At 42.5% G+C, this 16074-nt stretch overlaps 1 protein-coding gene across 12 annotated transcripts in view; it reads right to left on the bottom strand.

Moving 5' to 3' along the window:
• foxp1b (forkhead box P1b) overlaps window positions 1-16074 on the bottom strand; it is a 146263-nt gene that overhangs the window by 75209 nt on the left and 54980 nt on the right. For all 12 annotated transcript variants that reach the window (XM_087840528.1, XM_035904968.2, XM_035904977.2 and 9 more), the window contains one exon: window positions 4189-4358. In XM_087840528.1, the coding sequence (XP_087696654.1) occupies window positions 4189-4347 (159 nt within the window). In that variant the 5' untranslated portion in view covers window positions 4348-4358. The remainder of the gene's footprint in view (window positions 1-4188; window positions 4359-16074) is intronic.

Below are 16074 nucleotides of genomic sequence, written 5' to 3'. Positions count from 1 at the left end.
TGCTGTTAACTCTCTCAGTCTGACCATTAGCCCATAATTTGGACTGGACGCCCAAAACCAGCAGGTCCTACACTTAAAGGCCTGACCTTTGTAACTCTATTCTACGTGAGCATATATATACTATTCGCGTCTGTGTGTGCGCGCCTGTGTGTGTGTACTGGGAGAGCAAGGCTAATCATGAAACACTTGGCCATCAGAGAACAGTTAAGATTTGCAGTTCCACCTTCACAAGCCTCCACAAGGGACAGTGTATGATTTGCATTATGCAAGCAGAGGATGTGTGCCCACTCAGCTCTTTCTGTGGCCACTGTTATGGACGTCAACCTCACGAAAGACACCTCAACCACACAGGCAGAGAGGAGGAAAACGAAAGAAGTAGCTAGCCGGTCTTATCTTTTAATATGTAGAAAATCTTTAAAAGCACTTGTTGGACAGGGTATGTTAGATGGATGTGTATGCAATAAAAGAAAAGCAGTTATTAATCATTGTTTTAGGTATTTTCTCTCGTGTGAACACCAGCCTAAGTTTATTAAAAGGACTCTTGTAAAGGACAGGATATTAATATTTAATGCTCTACAGTTGCATCACACGAACCAAATTTAGAGTGAAAGAGTAACTCGTGTGTTTAAACAGGTAAGATGCTTTGCTGAAAATGACCACACATCACAGGAAATGTGAATATCGTGAAGACAGCAGCTCTAGAGCTAACAGGGTGTCCTTGAGAATATTACTGTCACCGTGCATTTATGTGACAACTCCAGCTGCACAACACCGTTTCCTGTTGCAAAATCATTTAAATCACAAATCACAAAACAGGTTATTGCAAAACTTTTTCATACTATTGCTTTTGTTTTATTTTCGCCCCTGCAGTATCTTCACTTCCTCATGTGGATAACGTTAAAACCACAACTTCTGCAACACAAACAAAAACAGAAAGCAAATAAACAGTGTGGTTCAGGGCTGCAGACACGTGTGCTATGAAAAGAAAAAAACTGCACATGCTATAATAGAGACATTTATTAATAATACATGGGTAACAGTGAACACAACGAGCATAGCAACAAGATGCACAACAAATGTTTACAAGGGCACCCAGTTGTCTAACTATTACAACACAACAGACAGGACATTGAGTTCCTCCTATAGAGAAATCTGCTGAATTTCAACAGCATCTCGGGGAAAAAAGAGAAGAAACGCAACACCTTTTTCACCCTAAAAAAATATTTGACTTACTAATAGACATGCTTAATTCAAGCTTATGGTCCACTTCCCCCAAATCTGACTAGTCAACAAGATGAATTCCCCTGTCAGAATCAAGATGATCAAACAGATTACAATTATTTCATCCCCCATCTTTATTAATGAGGACTGTCTTTCATAGTTATGTTCCCTAATAAGAATAAATGATATGCCACTGCCAGGTTTGTTGTTCCGGCTCACTCGAGGGACTCTCAGACATTTGCACTTTGAGTCTGAAAACATTTTAGATTGATTTTTGCGTCACCTAAAGGGGTAATGGCACCTTGCATGTGTTGTGGAGAACAAAGAACGCAGGAAAAAAACTCTCAGCGTGTCAGTTAGAGGCATATTAGTGCAAGCCACAAATAAAACTTAAAAGAACGACTGTGAAATGTCACAAAAGTAAAAAGTTATCGAGTAACTGAGTGAAGATCGTAATGCCCCGGGGACAATTAACATGGTTCATGGTGCGTGAGGGAAAATCCTCGGCTAGGCTAATGGGAGAATAAAAAGACTGCCTGCCTGTCTTGCCAGTAACACTACCATGGTAAGTAGCCTATCAAAGTCCAGTGCCAGGAGCTGAGAGTGAGACATCTCGTCCTTCGTTCCCATCCGCGCGTCATTTATCACAGGCAACAATTAATACACCTCCCTGCATGCGGGCCACACAAATTAACCACTGGATTTGTTCAAACGGCACGAACCAGGAATTATTTCTGCATTTGCTACAGTAGAGAAAATGTTTCCGCAATATATGGAAGCAGGATGGAGAGAGTTGCTGGTTTCTCCTTTCTTTAAATGCCAAGGCAGATGCTGGAGAGCAATAGTTCTTTTTGGACTTGAAAACAGGGAGCATGCTTGGACGACTGGCTCTATTCTAGTGGGAAGGCTTTATTTCCATCCCTTGTTGGTGTCAAGTGCACATCCATGACATTTTTCTCGCCCGTTCTCTCCCTCTCCCCTGCCTCACATTTATCAAAGTTGTAACCCTGTTGTCTTTGCAGAGCGAATCAGAATGTGCCCCTGGCAAAGAATGAAGGAAAAGTCAACAGGAATTAAGTTTCACTGCAACTGTTTACTCAACTGTGGCCTGCAGTTATTGAAATTTTATCCATGGTTTTGTGTGACTACTGCAGTAATGAATTCAGTATGGCTGTGATTTTCTCACTGACGACATGCTCGTTCGGAGCTGGAAAAAAGATGGGTGGGAGGTGGGGTCTGGGGTCTAGCTGGGGTGGTGGGGATGATCTGGAGAGGCCTAAAGGCTTCACAGACTAAGGCTGAGAATCAGAACACACACTGACTCATCCTTTGTACTTACTGAACAATCAACACTTCTTCTACCACTTACAAAGAGGAAATGGAATTAACAGGGGCATCTTGCACCAAAACAAGCACCACACTTCTAAGATGACGACACCTAAAGCATTATTTTGCTTTGAGTGTATGTTTGACCAATTAATTATATTTACATACACCCATACTCGATAATAAAAAGGGAAAAAACAAACATTTTTTTAAACATTTCAAAAACATGACTACTGACAAATAGTGACCTTATAGGGTTGTGCCAGTCCAAAGCCCAAAAGCTCCTGTAAAATTAGTGGCTTATTGTTCTTGATTTTACACATAAAAAAATGCTAAACAAGTTAAAATTTGTAGTAAAGAATCATGCAAACGTTATGACTTTATTTAATTTGACCTGTTCAATGCTTACATGGATTAAAACATCCCTTCTGATATATCAATACGTGGTAGTTTCCCTTTCATGGTGGTACTGGGAAATAAATCCTCCAGTATCTCTGTCCTCCTGTGTGCAGAGCTACAGACTGGTACCCCTGCTGTTCTGTCTGTGCTAGCACATGATCAGCAATTAGCATTATAGAGAGGGGAAAGTGCTATAAGTGCATATAGCTGGTGTTACAAAGTTCCTGGCAAAAGCCCTGGTCATCTTACTGCTGAAGTGAAACCTGAGCTACACGTCTGAAATTTCACAATAAAATTTATGTTATGTCTAAACATCACCTAAAATGCCAAGCAATGACTCTTTAAACGGCTAAGCTATTTTGTCCTATTATCAAAATGTTCCCATCATTTCCGAAAAACAGAACCGTTCATCAGTAGCCAAATATCACAGCATGAACACCGTGATGATTGTGTTCAAAGATGATAAATGATAATACTGAGTTATTGCTCAGCTCTATGTGTTACAATGCCATTTCCCTCTTGTTCCATGCTACAGCTTTGTTTGCCTCCCTGTAAAAATGCTGATGGATGCGCTGTGACAACAGACAACGGCACAGAGCCGTGCATCATCACCAAACAGCTCCTGACAACAACCCTAGTTGTGCTGTCGCAAAGACCAAGATAGTAGAAGACACACTGATCTTTTCAGTGTTGTTTCTTTAAACGCAGTGTCGTGTGCCACACATAACGCTGACACCAACAGAAAGAGCTTGTCTGTTTGCCTCAAGTCTGAGATGGTGAAAATGTTTCGGCTTCACTGACGATAACGCCGGCGTCTGTCTCCTCACCTCATTGGTTAGTACAGCAGAGTGTGGCATTAGTTGTGAGTGTGAGGTGTGTTTACAATGAGCCGGAGGAAAACGCTGTCATCCAATTGGATGTCACGGTTCCTTAACTGTCTACAAAATCTTGTGGCACCTACATACTTAAAATATGTCAGAACATCATAATAAATATTTGATAGAAATGCAGATGCTGCATGCTACAATAAACACGTTTGCAACCAAACAATCACACAGAAAAAGCACTCCTCGTCTTTTAAATATTCAAAAAGGGCCTCAGTATACATAAATAATAATAATAATGTGTTTATGAACTAGATGTACTTTGAGGAGGAATTAAATATTAAGAGGCACTTTAAGAGGTGAATCGGCCTGCTGTTGACATGGCTTAATAAAGTGAAGACAGGTGTGAATGGTCTACCTGGTGCTGCTGGAGATGCAGGAAATCTGCTGCAGTCACTTCCGCTGACGGCGTGGCACTTTTCGGTCGCCCCTCTCTGGGTACTCCCTCCATGCTCGCTCCTCCATTCTCATTGGCTGGGCCGTTGCTCGTCGCCTCCGTCCCAGATTCTTGCATCATGACTTAAAAACCTGAGAGAAGGCGCAGAAGAAGAGAAAACAGGGACAGAGACAGAGAGAAGCAGCTGTTAAAACACACTGCAATGAGGTCGCATTTCAACTGTGGGCCAAACTATAAACATCTGTCATATTCTTCCCACACAATTTCACTTTTGTTGCAGGTTTCCCTGTTGGTTTGTGCTTCCCCGTGTCTTGTTTGTTTGCGTGTAGCATATGCAATGAGGCAAACACACACACGCATTCACAGGCTGCCTCTAAACACAGTAATGAACAGCTCCTTTGTTTTGTCTATTCCAGTGCAGATCCTTTACAGATGACAAGTCCATACCGGGCAGGAGAAAAGCAAGTGGGTTTTGTTTGTGTTCTCCAGTATAGGGTATATGGAGAGCATCGGGGGGCATGGTGGAGGGGTTGGGGTTCGGCACACATGTAGAGGAACCCAACCTGTGTTGAGTGAGAGCAGAGGAGCCCAAGAAAACACTGGACCTCCAAAACAAAACACTTTCTATGGAAATGGATATATTTACTTGCATGGCTCCCTGAAGAACCACGGCAGAATGGCTTTTTAATGGGAAACAGAGCGACTGTGTGAGGCCTGCCAAAGGATCTCCATGAGAAACATCCAATCTGAGGCTGAACGAAAACAGTCAAATCCTTGAGGGGTGCTCAATTAACACCAAAACACAGGTCTGAATATAAATAAATCCTTTTGCATTGGAAAAAAATGTTGACTTTCATAACTTAATCTAACTGAAAAGGGTAAAATACAAACACTGGCAGTAGTTTTAAGCACCACTGCACGCTTTATGTAAAATTATGGCAGTAGCAATCAGTGAATACACAGCTGTTTGCTTACAAGATATGTCCTCAGTTTTGTTTTTGGATACACAAAAGCCAGACAGACATGCCATCTATCCCAGCAAACCCCCTCTGTCTCTCTGGGGATAAGTGCCAGTGACACTGGTGCATATCTGTGCCCGAATTCCTCAAATCAGTGGAATGATTTACAGCTATTGTGTGCTGGTCACAGGCTTCATTGCTGCAATGCATCTATCCCCCCAATTCCAGGGCAGTTAATGAAGCTGACCAAGTCAGGCAGAAGCAAATTAACTTGGCTGATTAATTATTTATATGAAGCAGAATAAATGCCTTTAAAACACTGGGCCTCATCATGAAAGAATGTGAAAGTGGAACTAAACGCAGATTTATGGTGCTGCATTTAAGGCATGTAATAGGAAGGCCAGTCTGAGTTTATATGTGCTCAGGTACACATGCACAGCGTCTCCAGAGATCCCATCTAAACAAGATGCAGACACACACCCAAGGGGACACACACTCAGGCTGACAGATAGGAAATTGGGGTTGACAACTTGTCAGTGAAAGAATATTTACAGAGCAGAGGTGAGATAATAATCTAGAAATGGGATTATTTAAAAAAATAAACAATGGTGTGAGGAGAATTGCTCTTTCAAAATCTGTTTTTTTTAGGGACGGGCTCGTAGCTCACTATCATCAGCAGCAGTTTGGGGCTAAGAGGAGCTAAAACTGTACAAGAACACAAAGCAAACTCCAAAGAGCATTATAGTTTACATTTCCTCTCAGCCCTCGCAAGAAGCATGACTGAATGAGTCATCTGACACTGTGGCCTGTGCCGGTTCAGTTGTGTGTCACAACGCCCCCACACTCAGGGGCCTGTCTGAGCAGCTTGGGCCCGGCCTACAGGGCCTGTTCTTTGGGCTGGAGCTTGAGCTGGCCCCCCTCTCCCTCCAGACAGATGTTGACCCGGCTCACCCTTCCAGTCTGGCACAGCCTCCCTCCATAATGGGATTTTCTAAACAAGGAGTGAGCAAGAGGAATACTGTGGGATGGGACCCAGCCAGCCACAACTCCATCTACAGGCCCCTGCTCGCACCAACTCCCCTTCTGAGACACCAATTAGAAACACACATTCTCAGGCGAAATTAAATGCCATTTGAAATAAACCATGTGCTGACGTTATTCACCCCCACTTATTTTTCAAATAAAAGATATTTTCCACTTGCGGGAAAAAAAGAGCTGTCTTTTTCTTTTTTTTTCCTCTCTAAAGCTACATAAGGGGGGGGGGGGGGGGGGGGGGTAATGGCTATTATACATGCACTGTCATTCCATGCAAAAATTTTCATAATTGTAACGGAAAGGCGTAAATTTCCAAATGCACGGCATCTCCAAAAGTAATCAAGAGAATGAGCCGCGGGGCTATTTTAATGTATGCAAAACTAGTGACCCACAATAAAGGAGAGGAAGGCTACAATGAATGCAAAGTAATGCGCGCATGCTTGCGACCGGCACTGATGAGGGGATGGCTAAAATTAACACCCAATTAATTTTCGAATTGACAAACAAATGAAACCCATAAATCTAGTTTCTCATTAATTTTAGCACAGAATAATTCAAAGCTGCAATATCATGAGTGAAAAAATTGGAGGGAAAAAGGAAAATGGAAAATGGGCATTATCCATCATAAATATCAAGCAGATAGGAAAGAGCCTTATTAGAGAGTTGTGCTGATAACAATGTTAATCTGTGAAGCACTGAGGCACGGACACCATCATCATCAGCTGAGGCCCGGGCAACTTGGCCACGTGACTTGGCCCTGAGTTTGTTTATCTACGTATTTATTTTCACTTTGCTCTGGGGAAAGCCTTGTGTGTGTGTGTGTTTGTGTGTGTGTGTGTGTGTGTGTGTGTGTGTGTGTGTGATGATGATGACGATGAGTCGAAAAGCTCCAAGTTTTTCCATTTGTTCCATTTATACACCACGTGCAAATTCAACTGTAATTATGGGTCAAGCATCAAGCTAAATGGGGTGTAGTTACTCGGTTTAAGAACATATGCATTCGTGGTCCAAACACAAACATTTCAACATAATAAAATACACAAAAGGAGACGTGAGGGGGAAAAAAGAAAAAGAAAAGCTCTCTTATTATTAATGGAGCGTGTCAGTTTTTTCGGAGCTGGAAAAAAAAAGTTTAAAAAAACAAAAGAGAATAAAAATAATGGAAATTCCAGGAGATCAAAACAAGGCAACAACAGTTTGTACAAAGAGAACTAGCTGTGCTGTTGATTATTAGATGCCTGCCTGGTCTTTAGGGGGGAGTTGCTTGCAAAATAAAACAAGTGTTTGGAACAAACACTGGATAATAAAAAAAGGTCAGAGTTCCTGTTTGTTTACAGTTTGTTTTGTTTTCCCTGCCTCAAATGGCATAGGGAGTACAGTACAAACAAGAGTCACATGTGTCTCCCACCTGACCAGACAGGTTGAAGGTTAAGAACAGCCAGCGGGCCAGAGCTCATCAGCTCCCCTCCCCACCACAATGGAAATCCAATGCCTGTCCCCCTGTCATGCCTGCCCGGAATTCAACAGCTCAAACGAGTCAGCGGTGGATTCAAGGTAGGGCTGGTCCGCGCAGCTGTGCTCTGACCCTTCTCCGTGTTCTGTTTTTCTCTAATGCTCATGACAGCAAAGCCTCGGCAGCCACCTGCTTCGATTCGCCAAGTTCTCACACAGACGTTGTTTACAGAAGCGCACAACAAAAGCACAACATTTCTTGGGTGGGAGATAATGACATACAAAGGAGGACACAATAGGGAGAAGTTCGCTTTAGAGCTGTTTAGGTTCAGCTTGGTTGGCAGACTAGACAACACATCGGCGTGCACCAAAGGTGCAACAACAGAATGCTTCTGAAGGTTGCTGAAGAGGCTTGTGTTTTGCTGTATTTTGGCTCCTGATGTGAGGGAAAAGTCGAAAGACAAACACAAGCTGCATGTTAAATAATCCATTATCGCAGCCCTCATCACTGATAACAAACTACTCTGAGTATCTCTTGAAAATATTCCACTGGACAACACAACACGGAGAAATTGGGCTAAATTCCAACAAGCTTTATAAACTGCACTCCCACTCCCTCATACATATCATCTCCACGCAGCAGAACCACCTCAGTCACAAAGCCTGAAAGTGGATCCAGTTGCCGCTCCTCTTCTGAGAGAAACGAACGGCCGTGGTGACATTCTGCCAAAGGAGACTTCACAGTCAGACCAAACAACCGTGTAATCTTGTCAGCCACTTCAACCAAGTCACAGATAAGCAAAGCATATCTCCAGACCTCTCTGACAATATAGAAGTAAAACACGCTGCACCCACCCTTCTGCAAATAATACCCCCATTGCAAATCCTAGATTTCTGCTCCACATGAGACACAGAAGTTCTTCCCAGACCTTGTACAGGGTATAAGCAGGCCACTGACACCAGCAAACAAAGCAGCTGTTTGTTTAATAAGTGATTGCTGCCATGGCTACAGTAAACACGAGGAGCAGGGGTTTGTGTTTATGAACAAACACATCTCCTTGCAGGAGCCATTTAATATTAACCAGGTGAAATGATCAGCCAATTTCCTAGGTGACACTAGGGGCAGGCAGAGTGTAAACAGGTTCTAGGAGGGGAGAAGGAGGGGGCGAGGCTTTAGCGAATCAAGGTCGATGCAAACGCAGCTTTGACTAGAATAAACAGCGAGGCAAAAGTCAAGATAAACAAAAAGTCATTCTTCTGACATTTCGAGACGCATTAGGCTGGCGTGTTGCAGCTGCTCGCGAGCCACCGTGAATGAGAACAAGATGGGGTGACGGGCGGGGTGGGCAGCCATGGGGGTGGTCTCCTATGGAAACACATCATTGTCAAGCAAAGCAATCGTGTGTTTCTTCCAGGCCCAACAAACAGTGGCGCTTCACAACAGCACAGCGAGGAACTTGTAAAAACATGTTAAACATTTACCTCATTCAATTATTCAGTAACCGGGTTTGTGGAAATAACAAAGGAAGTCTGAGGGCTCCCAGAGATGGCACTCACTACACCAGGGCATGGAGAGAAAAACAACAAAGAAGGAATTAGGTGGAACTGAGCAAGAAAAGACGTTATCCTTCATAAATCACAGCGCCTGGTTTTGATTACTTGATTCATGTGTGACTTGAATAGTAAGATTATGACTTAGTCTGCCTGCTACATCAAAAATGTAATTGCCCACACATAAGTGATTATACACAGTAGATAATGTATAGCGGCGACTTTCAAGCAGCACATCACCTTGACCATTAATTTTTCATGCATACAACAACTTGCCATCTGCTGAGATGAAGCCATCCAACGAGGCTTCCTCACCCAGAATCCCCTGGTGTTTTTTCCTCCTGCACTTCCCCTACTGATATAATTTAGTCCCCCTAAAAAACTGCTAGCCCCATGAGAGGAAGCCATAAAATATGATCAAAACACATATTTATATCACCTCAGGATGACTACAATGAGATTCTCAAGCATGAAAGTTTAGATCCAAACCTATTACTGCACCGCAAGCAGAGGTGACTAGGATGATTCACGCGAACATCCGAGTATTAACACGCTACAAGTGCAGATAAATTAACAACAAGCAGGGCGCAAAAAGGCAGATTCCAGTAGCGAAACTGAGTAGATCCGCAATTTCAGAAAACACACAAAGCCGTTTGTCTCCTTTGCATGGAGCCATGTGAGAAACACCTCTGTGCAACGGCCTGCTGTGCACAGACAATGACGGAATGTGCCAAAGTAAGGCAGGCCATGATATTTTTAGTGCAACTAGGGCCGATGGAGACTAAGTAAATAGAGAAATCTAATGAGTTTAAATCTGGTTGTGCATGAATGGAATAGTAATTCTGGGATGTGGAGCCTCTTTTAGGAGTGGTACGCCACACATTTTCTCAGCGACTCTCCTTCATTTGACTTTGATAATCTCGCTCACATGTGGCTTATGCCCATTAACACTACAGCGAGAGGACAGACACCAGGAGACGAGGGGCTGCTTTTTCTGACCACGGGCTCAATGGAAGGGGGAAAAAAAGCAAGCACTGCTGCCCTCGAGCTCGTCTTACCAATTAGATGTGTCAAACACAAAAAAACCCAAAGAAAAACACGAATCTATCAGCGTCCTACGGGAGTTGCAAAAGCACTTATTGTTTTAACATTACTTAAAGTGTGTCATACATTTTTAATCATTTTTACTAGAATCCATGTAAGGGCTGCTCCCAATGTGCTGCTCCCAAATGTGTCACATAGATTTTCCTGGGAAAACTGAGGTTAGCCTTAACGAACTTGTCTAATTAATATTGTGTGCCTATGCAAAGAAAGGAAAATATTATTAGCACTGCTGCCTTTTGGGGGTGGCAGGTGTCAACTCATCAAAGTGCACGCTTCCTTTGTCATCTGACAACATGAGCTTAATCATTTTTTGGTAAAAGCTTTGCAGTTCTGTGAAATCGCAAACACAGACCTGTGGTAAACCACAGCTCTAAAGACAAAGTAAGCTGCTAATTACCACTGAGTAAGTCATCAGCTGTGCTACATCCATTTATTACATTTCCACTCTCAGTACCATGCACGATAAGTGGAAGAAAGCATGGTCTGGTCAAACCCCTGCTATTTAAAACAAATCTTGACGGTGTTAAATGTTTCTCTGCAGACAAAAACGCACAGCGGGTGCATGTCTCCAACCTCTCTTGTTTAGAGTTACTCACAAAGAGATTAAGTTAAGCTATTGATTTCCCAGACACAGTCATTAACCTTTACACACAAATAATGGCACGGTAATGGAGTGACTATTTTGTTTAAATAGTTACTCACAACTGTCATTCCTTCAACCGCTGCTTAAAATTTACCAAGTTCTCTGTTCATGAAACGAACGCAGTCCGCTCTTTGACGTGTGATTGGCGGTCATTATTATGGGTGTGGCCTTACCCACTGAGTCCACCCACTCCTCCTCATGGAGACGTTCTTCCTGAACGTGCCACGACAGGGGTCATTTAAGCCTAAGAAGCATGTTATGGCTTCCCAGCGAGAGGACAGCAAGGGTTAAAAAGGAAGGGAGCTCCATCAAGCAGTTAAATTGAAGATAAAGGGCAAACGGCTAAATAGCAGAAGACCCTACATGAATTTCTTCCTTTTAATAGAATCAGGTTTTAACAACTCTTTTTTTGTTAAATACAGCCCATGTCAGGATGATGCGTCCCACTCATAAAGCAGCACAATGACAATGTACAGTGGCACTAATACAAGGACATAGTTCATCATGACATTTTCTGCAATTCCCAACTGATTAGGGTCATTATGTTGGAGGCCTGATTTATGTTGTCATTTCCTCTCACCGATCCTGCATCAATGAATCTTAATGAATTGGTAAATAAGGGTGAAGATTACACTGTGTGACACGGCAACATTTCTCACCCTCAACGGCCGAGATTTATGTAGCCAATTAGAGACTAACAGAGAAAATTGGCTGGCAGAAAAATAATATTCTTTATGGCACAAAATGGAGGCGCATTCTCAGTGAAGGGCAATTGTGTTGTCAGTGTTGAAGTCCATAAAACAGCCTTCTAACCCTCCTTCCAAACGCAAAAAAAGGGGGGAGCTGGACTATTGTTTGCAAGCAGGGCAAGTTCAGACCATTGTGAGGCTGCACGTTTCACTGAGACGTTCAGACGTGCGCCGAGCCAAAGTCCTTAACATTCACCGCGGCCTAACTCGCATGTTTGAGCAGCATAAATACAGCGCCGTATGACAAACATGTTTACCTTCTCCCTGCAAACATCAGACAATCAGACACCATGAGGTGCTGCTTCTCTAATGAAGACACAGGAGCTTTTATCAAGGCCGGCCGCGTCCCTCTGTCACAAATGTGGCTCTTTCATACAGACATCAAATAACATTCGTACAAAGAAATGAATCCAAATTATTTGTGCTAAACATACAACAGGGCAATATTTGTCAATTAGTTTTTTATGCGAGGATAGAAACACATCCAAACGCCCTTCATCTTTCCTTCTTTTTTTTTTTCAAAGTAGGAATATCAAAATAAAATCACCTATTTGAAGATATGTCTGATCAGCACATAGTGGAGGACATATACAATCTGATTAGGGCTCTTTAAGTATTCCTGGGTACATCATTATTACAAGCATGATAGCTTTTATTTCTCAGATGCAGATTAAAGAATCCTGAAGATGATTATGGTGAGGGACAAAACTGTTTTTGTGTATCACTACAAAGCATGAAAAGCCAGCCTGCTTATTAATACCAACTTCTTAAAAGGGCACTTAGAGTTATAATGAGAGCCTTTATGTATTACATATTGTGACTAGATTTACTGTGAGGAAGCGGCTCTCCACATCAAACAAGCCGGCTTGCTATTAGGCACAGGGGCTGAGGGATGCTGTGTGAAAAGGAGTGGAAAATTAAAGCTGAAGCAACGCAGGAAAGGGCTTAATTTACTGGCATGTACAGTATGCAAATGAGATTACTCTCAGCTTAACTGCATCATTTATGTCCATAATAACAGCATCATCATTACAGGGCTCAAATTAAATTACACTGTAATTAGCATATCAAAGTGATTGGTTAAAGTTTAAAACAAATACCCAATTTTGTTAATGAACATCTGTAATCACCGTGTAGACTCTCAGTGAAAACATCCAAAACAAATATGTGTTTTGGAGAAGGGGAGGAATAGCCCCCACAAACGACATGCCCGTATGTATACATGTGCGTCTGTGTGCATCACAGTGCTGCTGGTGCTGGGGGGTGGGGGCTGTTTTACCTGGAGAGCTCCACACGCTCAGGATATATTTCCCAAACTCCAGGAGATCAAAGATCCAATTTCCCACACTTGCCACTTCAGGAGCTCATCAATAAAATACTAATCACTTCACGGCTGATTCTGAGAGTGGAGCCGCAGCCAAAGGCTTAGGGAGACTTCCATATCGCAAAAAAACACCTCTCCTCTGACTGTCTTGACTGTTGTTGAGCGTGCGCACACGCTTCATCAACAGCCGCACATATAATTTGCAGTCAGGTTTTATCCAATAGCTGTCCTGCAGCTTTACCTTACAAACATGGCGAGTGTTAGCATAGAGCCTCAGACCCTGACAGAAATCACACACGCTTTATTTCATACGCATATTAATGATCTGGCACTTTCATCAGCTACACGTTATAGACATTTTTCAAATTTTGCACAATAAAAAGCCCAACGACTACCTTTGTTTCCCCAACAACAGCATTTCTTTTTCCACCTGTGCTAATAATGCACCAAAAACGTGGCAGCAGCTAGTGGTGTACATTATCAGAAATGCACTCGTCAAATTTTAAAGAAGTGGCATCTTATTTTATTCATTAAGAAATCCATTAAAAGGCCTTATTCCTTGCAAGTATGTAAAAGATGTGCCTTTCAAGGTAGAGCTGGGGCAAATCCACTCCATCAGCTAATGACGGCACTCATTACACAGAGAAGCTGGCTAATGAAGGCGCGGTGGCCGGCCGATCCCCTCACCCAGCATAAAGCCCTATGAAATGCTAATATCTCACTTCTAATTAAAGGATACTAAGTCCAAATGCACCTTCACGGCTACTAGCCGGCAACATAAATTTTATTTTTTAACACTACACTACACCCAGAGATGTGCCTGAGCAACATTCCATTAATTCATATTTTAATACCCCCACTAGTCCTGCGTTAGCCATGCTGCCTGCCTCTACCTTTTCTCTCCCCTATCAGCTTTATATTGTGAGTAAGCACATCATTACGCTTTCTAAGAGTATTTTTTTTCTTTTCTTTTTTTGTTTGCTGCTTTTTGTTAGTGCACATTTTGCTCTAAAGTGCTTCCAGAGATAAACACTTATGCACACATAGCCTTTATGCGTTTGTCACAGGGGAAAGGTCATGAAAAAACAAAGAAAGGAAAAAAAAGAGGGAAAATATGCCAGCATTGCCCCTGCTGCACATGTACGCATTTACAATGTTTACACATCTTTGGCTGTAAATATGTTTACAAGAAAACCTGGTCCCTTTCTCAGAAACTGACCTTGAAGCCAGTAAACAAACCTCTTCACAAAGTTCATTAACGTCAAAGAGGGTATAGTCTTTTTCCCTTAGATGAAAAACAAAATAAAGAAAAGGTCAGCGCCATTAGCTTATCAAGAAAATATAACTGCAATGGAGTGGAAATTATAGTTAGGCCTGAACAAATACTGATGAAATAATGAGCAGGATGTGAGTCTTAACTATGGTTCAAAATAAACGTGAAAAAAGGTCTATTAATCATTCATTGCCAGGTAAAAATGTGAACTGGTGGGTAATGGTTTGATAAATTCTTTGCATTTTCCTCTGTGTATGTGTCATGTTATTTTAAGGTCACCGTGACTCATTTACGTATTCAATAAGAGCAACATTTGCAAAATGCAATGCAAAAGATGTTTTTAGGAAGAAAAAGATGTGGTTTAAAGTTGTATTATTCTGAGGTGTAATCTTTAAAAAAACAAACCTCACACCGCCATAATTAGTAAAAGAAAAAATCCATTTCCATTTTGAGGTGAACACACAGAAATTACTTTACATTTAGTGCATCCTTTACCAGAGCGCAGCAGTAAAAAGCATGACTTTAAAGGTCAGTGTTAAGAACATATCACATGACGTCTGTTTGATCTGAGCCCAAGTATTTTCCCAAGGATTCTATGGCTCTGTACTGTGTAAATCACGCAGTCTGACCTTCTACATTCCTCATGCTCTGTCCTCCCATTCATCCACAGGCACAGATAATACTGGGCAAATATCATAAACGTGAGGATTTTAGGATTGAGGTGAGGCCGCCATCATCCTCTACCAACTGGGGAAAAGAAAGCCCATGCATCTGAAAGAACCCCATTTCCAACTACTGCCAGACTAACCTGTGGTGAGGTTACCTGACCCTAATACCTAAAAAGCCTCAATGCCGACTATCCATTGAGAATTCCCTCAGATGAATGCCAATTTGAGTATCGTCTGTTTTTTCCCATTTTAATGACAGTTTTCCTGGGTTTTTCTATCTGTAACAGCATTAATTTGCACTTCTGCAATACAATCAACTAAACTGGTAGTTACAACAACTCATATTTTAGCAAACTTCAAAAAATCAGAGTAAAAAAAGCCACAGCCACCAGAACGCTACATTTCCTCTGCAGTATCCCAGGCTTTCTGGAGGTTGTGCGGTTGCGATTCCATCCAAGTATCATAAAGAGCCTCTAAGTATCGCCAAGACGTTTCCAGTTCAAACGCGGCGTCGGCTTCGGGCCAGGGCGTGACCTGCAGCTGAACTGGCCTCCGCTCGGCCACAGGGAGGAGGGCAACGGCCGCTCCAAACACATCACCGCACCCCCTTCTCCCTCCCACCACCCCGATAAATAACCTAACACAGCAAACAGAGGCCCATCAGTCAGCCCACACATAGCTAACACCGCGACAGGGACAGAGATCGATGGGGAGATACAGACAAATAAAGAAAGACAAAAGGAAGGCGAGAAAAGAGGGCACAGCGACGAAGAGATGTGGGGGTACACTGTGAGGGCATCTAACACTACAGAGTAGTTAAATATCAGACAGGAGCCTGAGCCAAGCAGCGTCGAAGGCCAAGTACTGTAAGACTGTGAAAGCCAGGCTATTTTGCCGAGCTGTGACATTTGTTTCTTATTGTCTAAGTGGCAGCTGAAAGCATCTCCCTGCGAGGGCCCCTCGGCTTTGCTCTGGCCCGCTTTGACAGGGAGGTAACCATATTAGGACGTGTATGGTAAAGTAAACAATAACATAGTTGCAATGAGATGGAAATTTTTCAGCTAATGGTGTTTGTCATTCCTGTTTTCA

The sequence above is a fragment of the Neolamprologus brichardi genome, chromosome 5, assembly GCF_056152115.1.
Source record: "Neolamprologus brichardi isolate AB-2024 chromosome 5, ASM5615211v1, whole genome shotgun sequence".
Taxonomy (NCBI): domain Eukaryota; kingdom Metazoa; phylum Chordata; class Actinopteri; order Cichliformes; family Cichlidae; genus Neolamprologus; species Neolamprologus brichardi.
The sequence above is the reverse complement of the archived record's forward strand: the minus strand, read 5'-3'. Positions and strand labels throughout refer to the sequence as shown.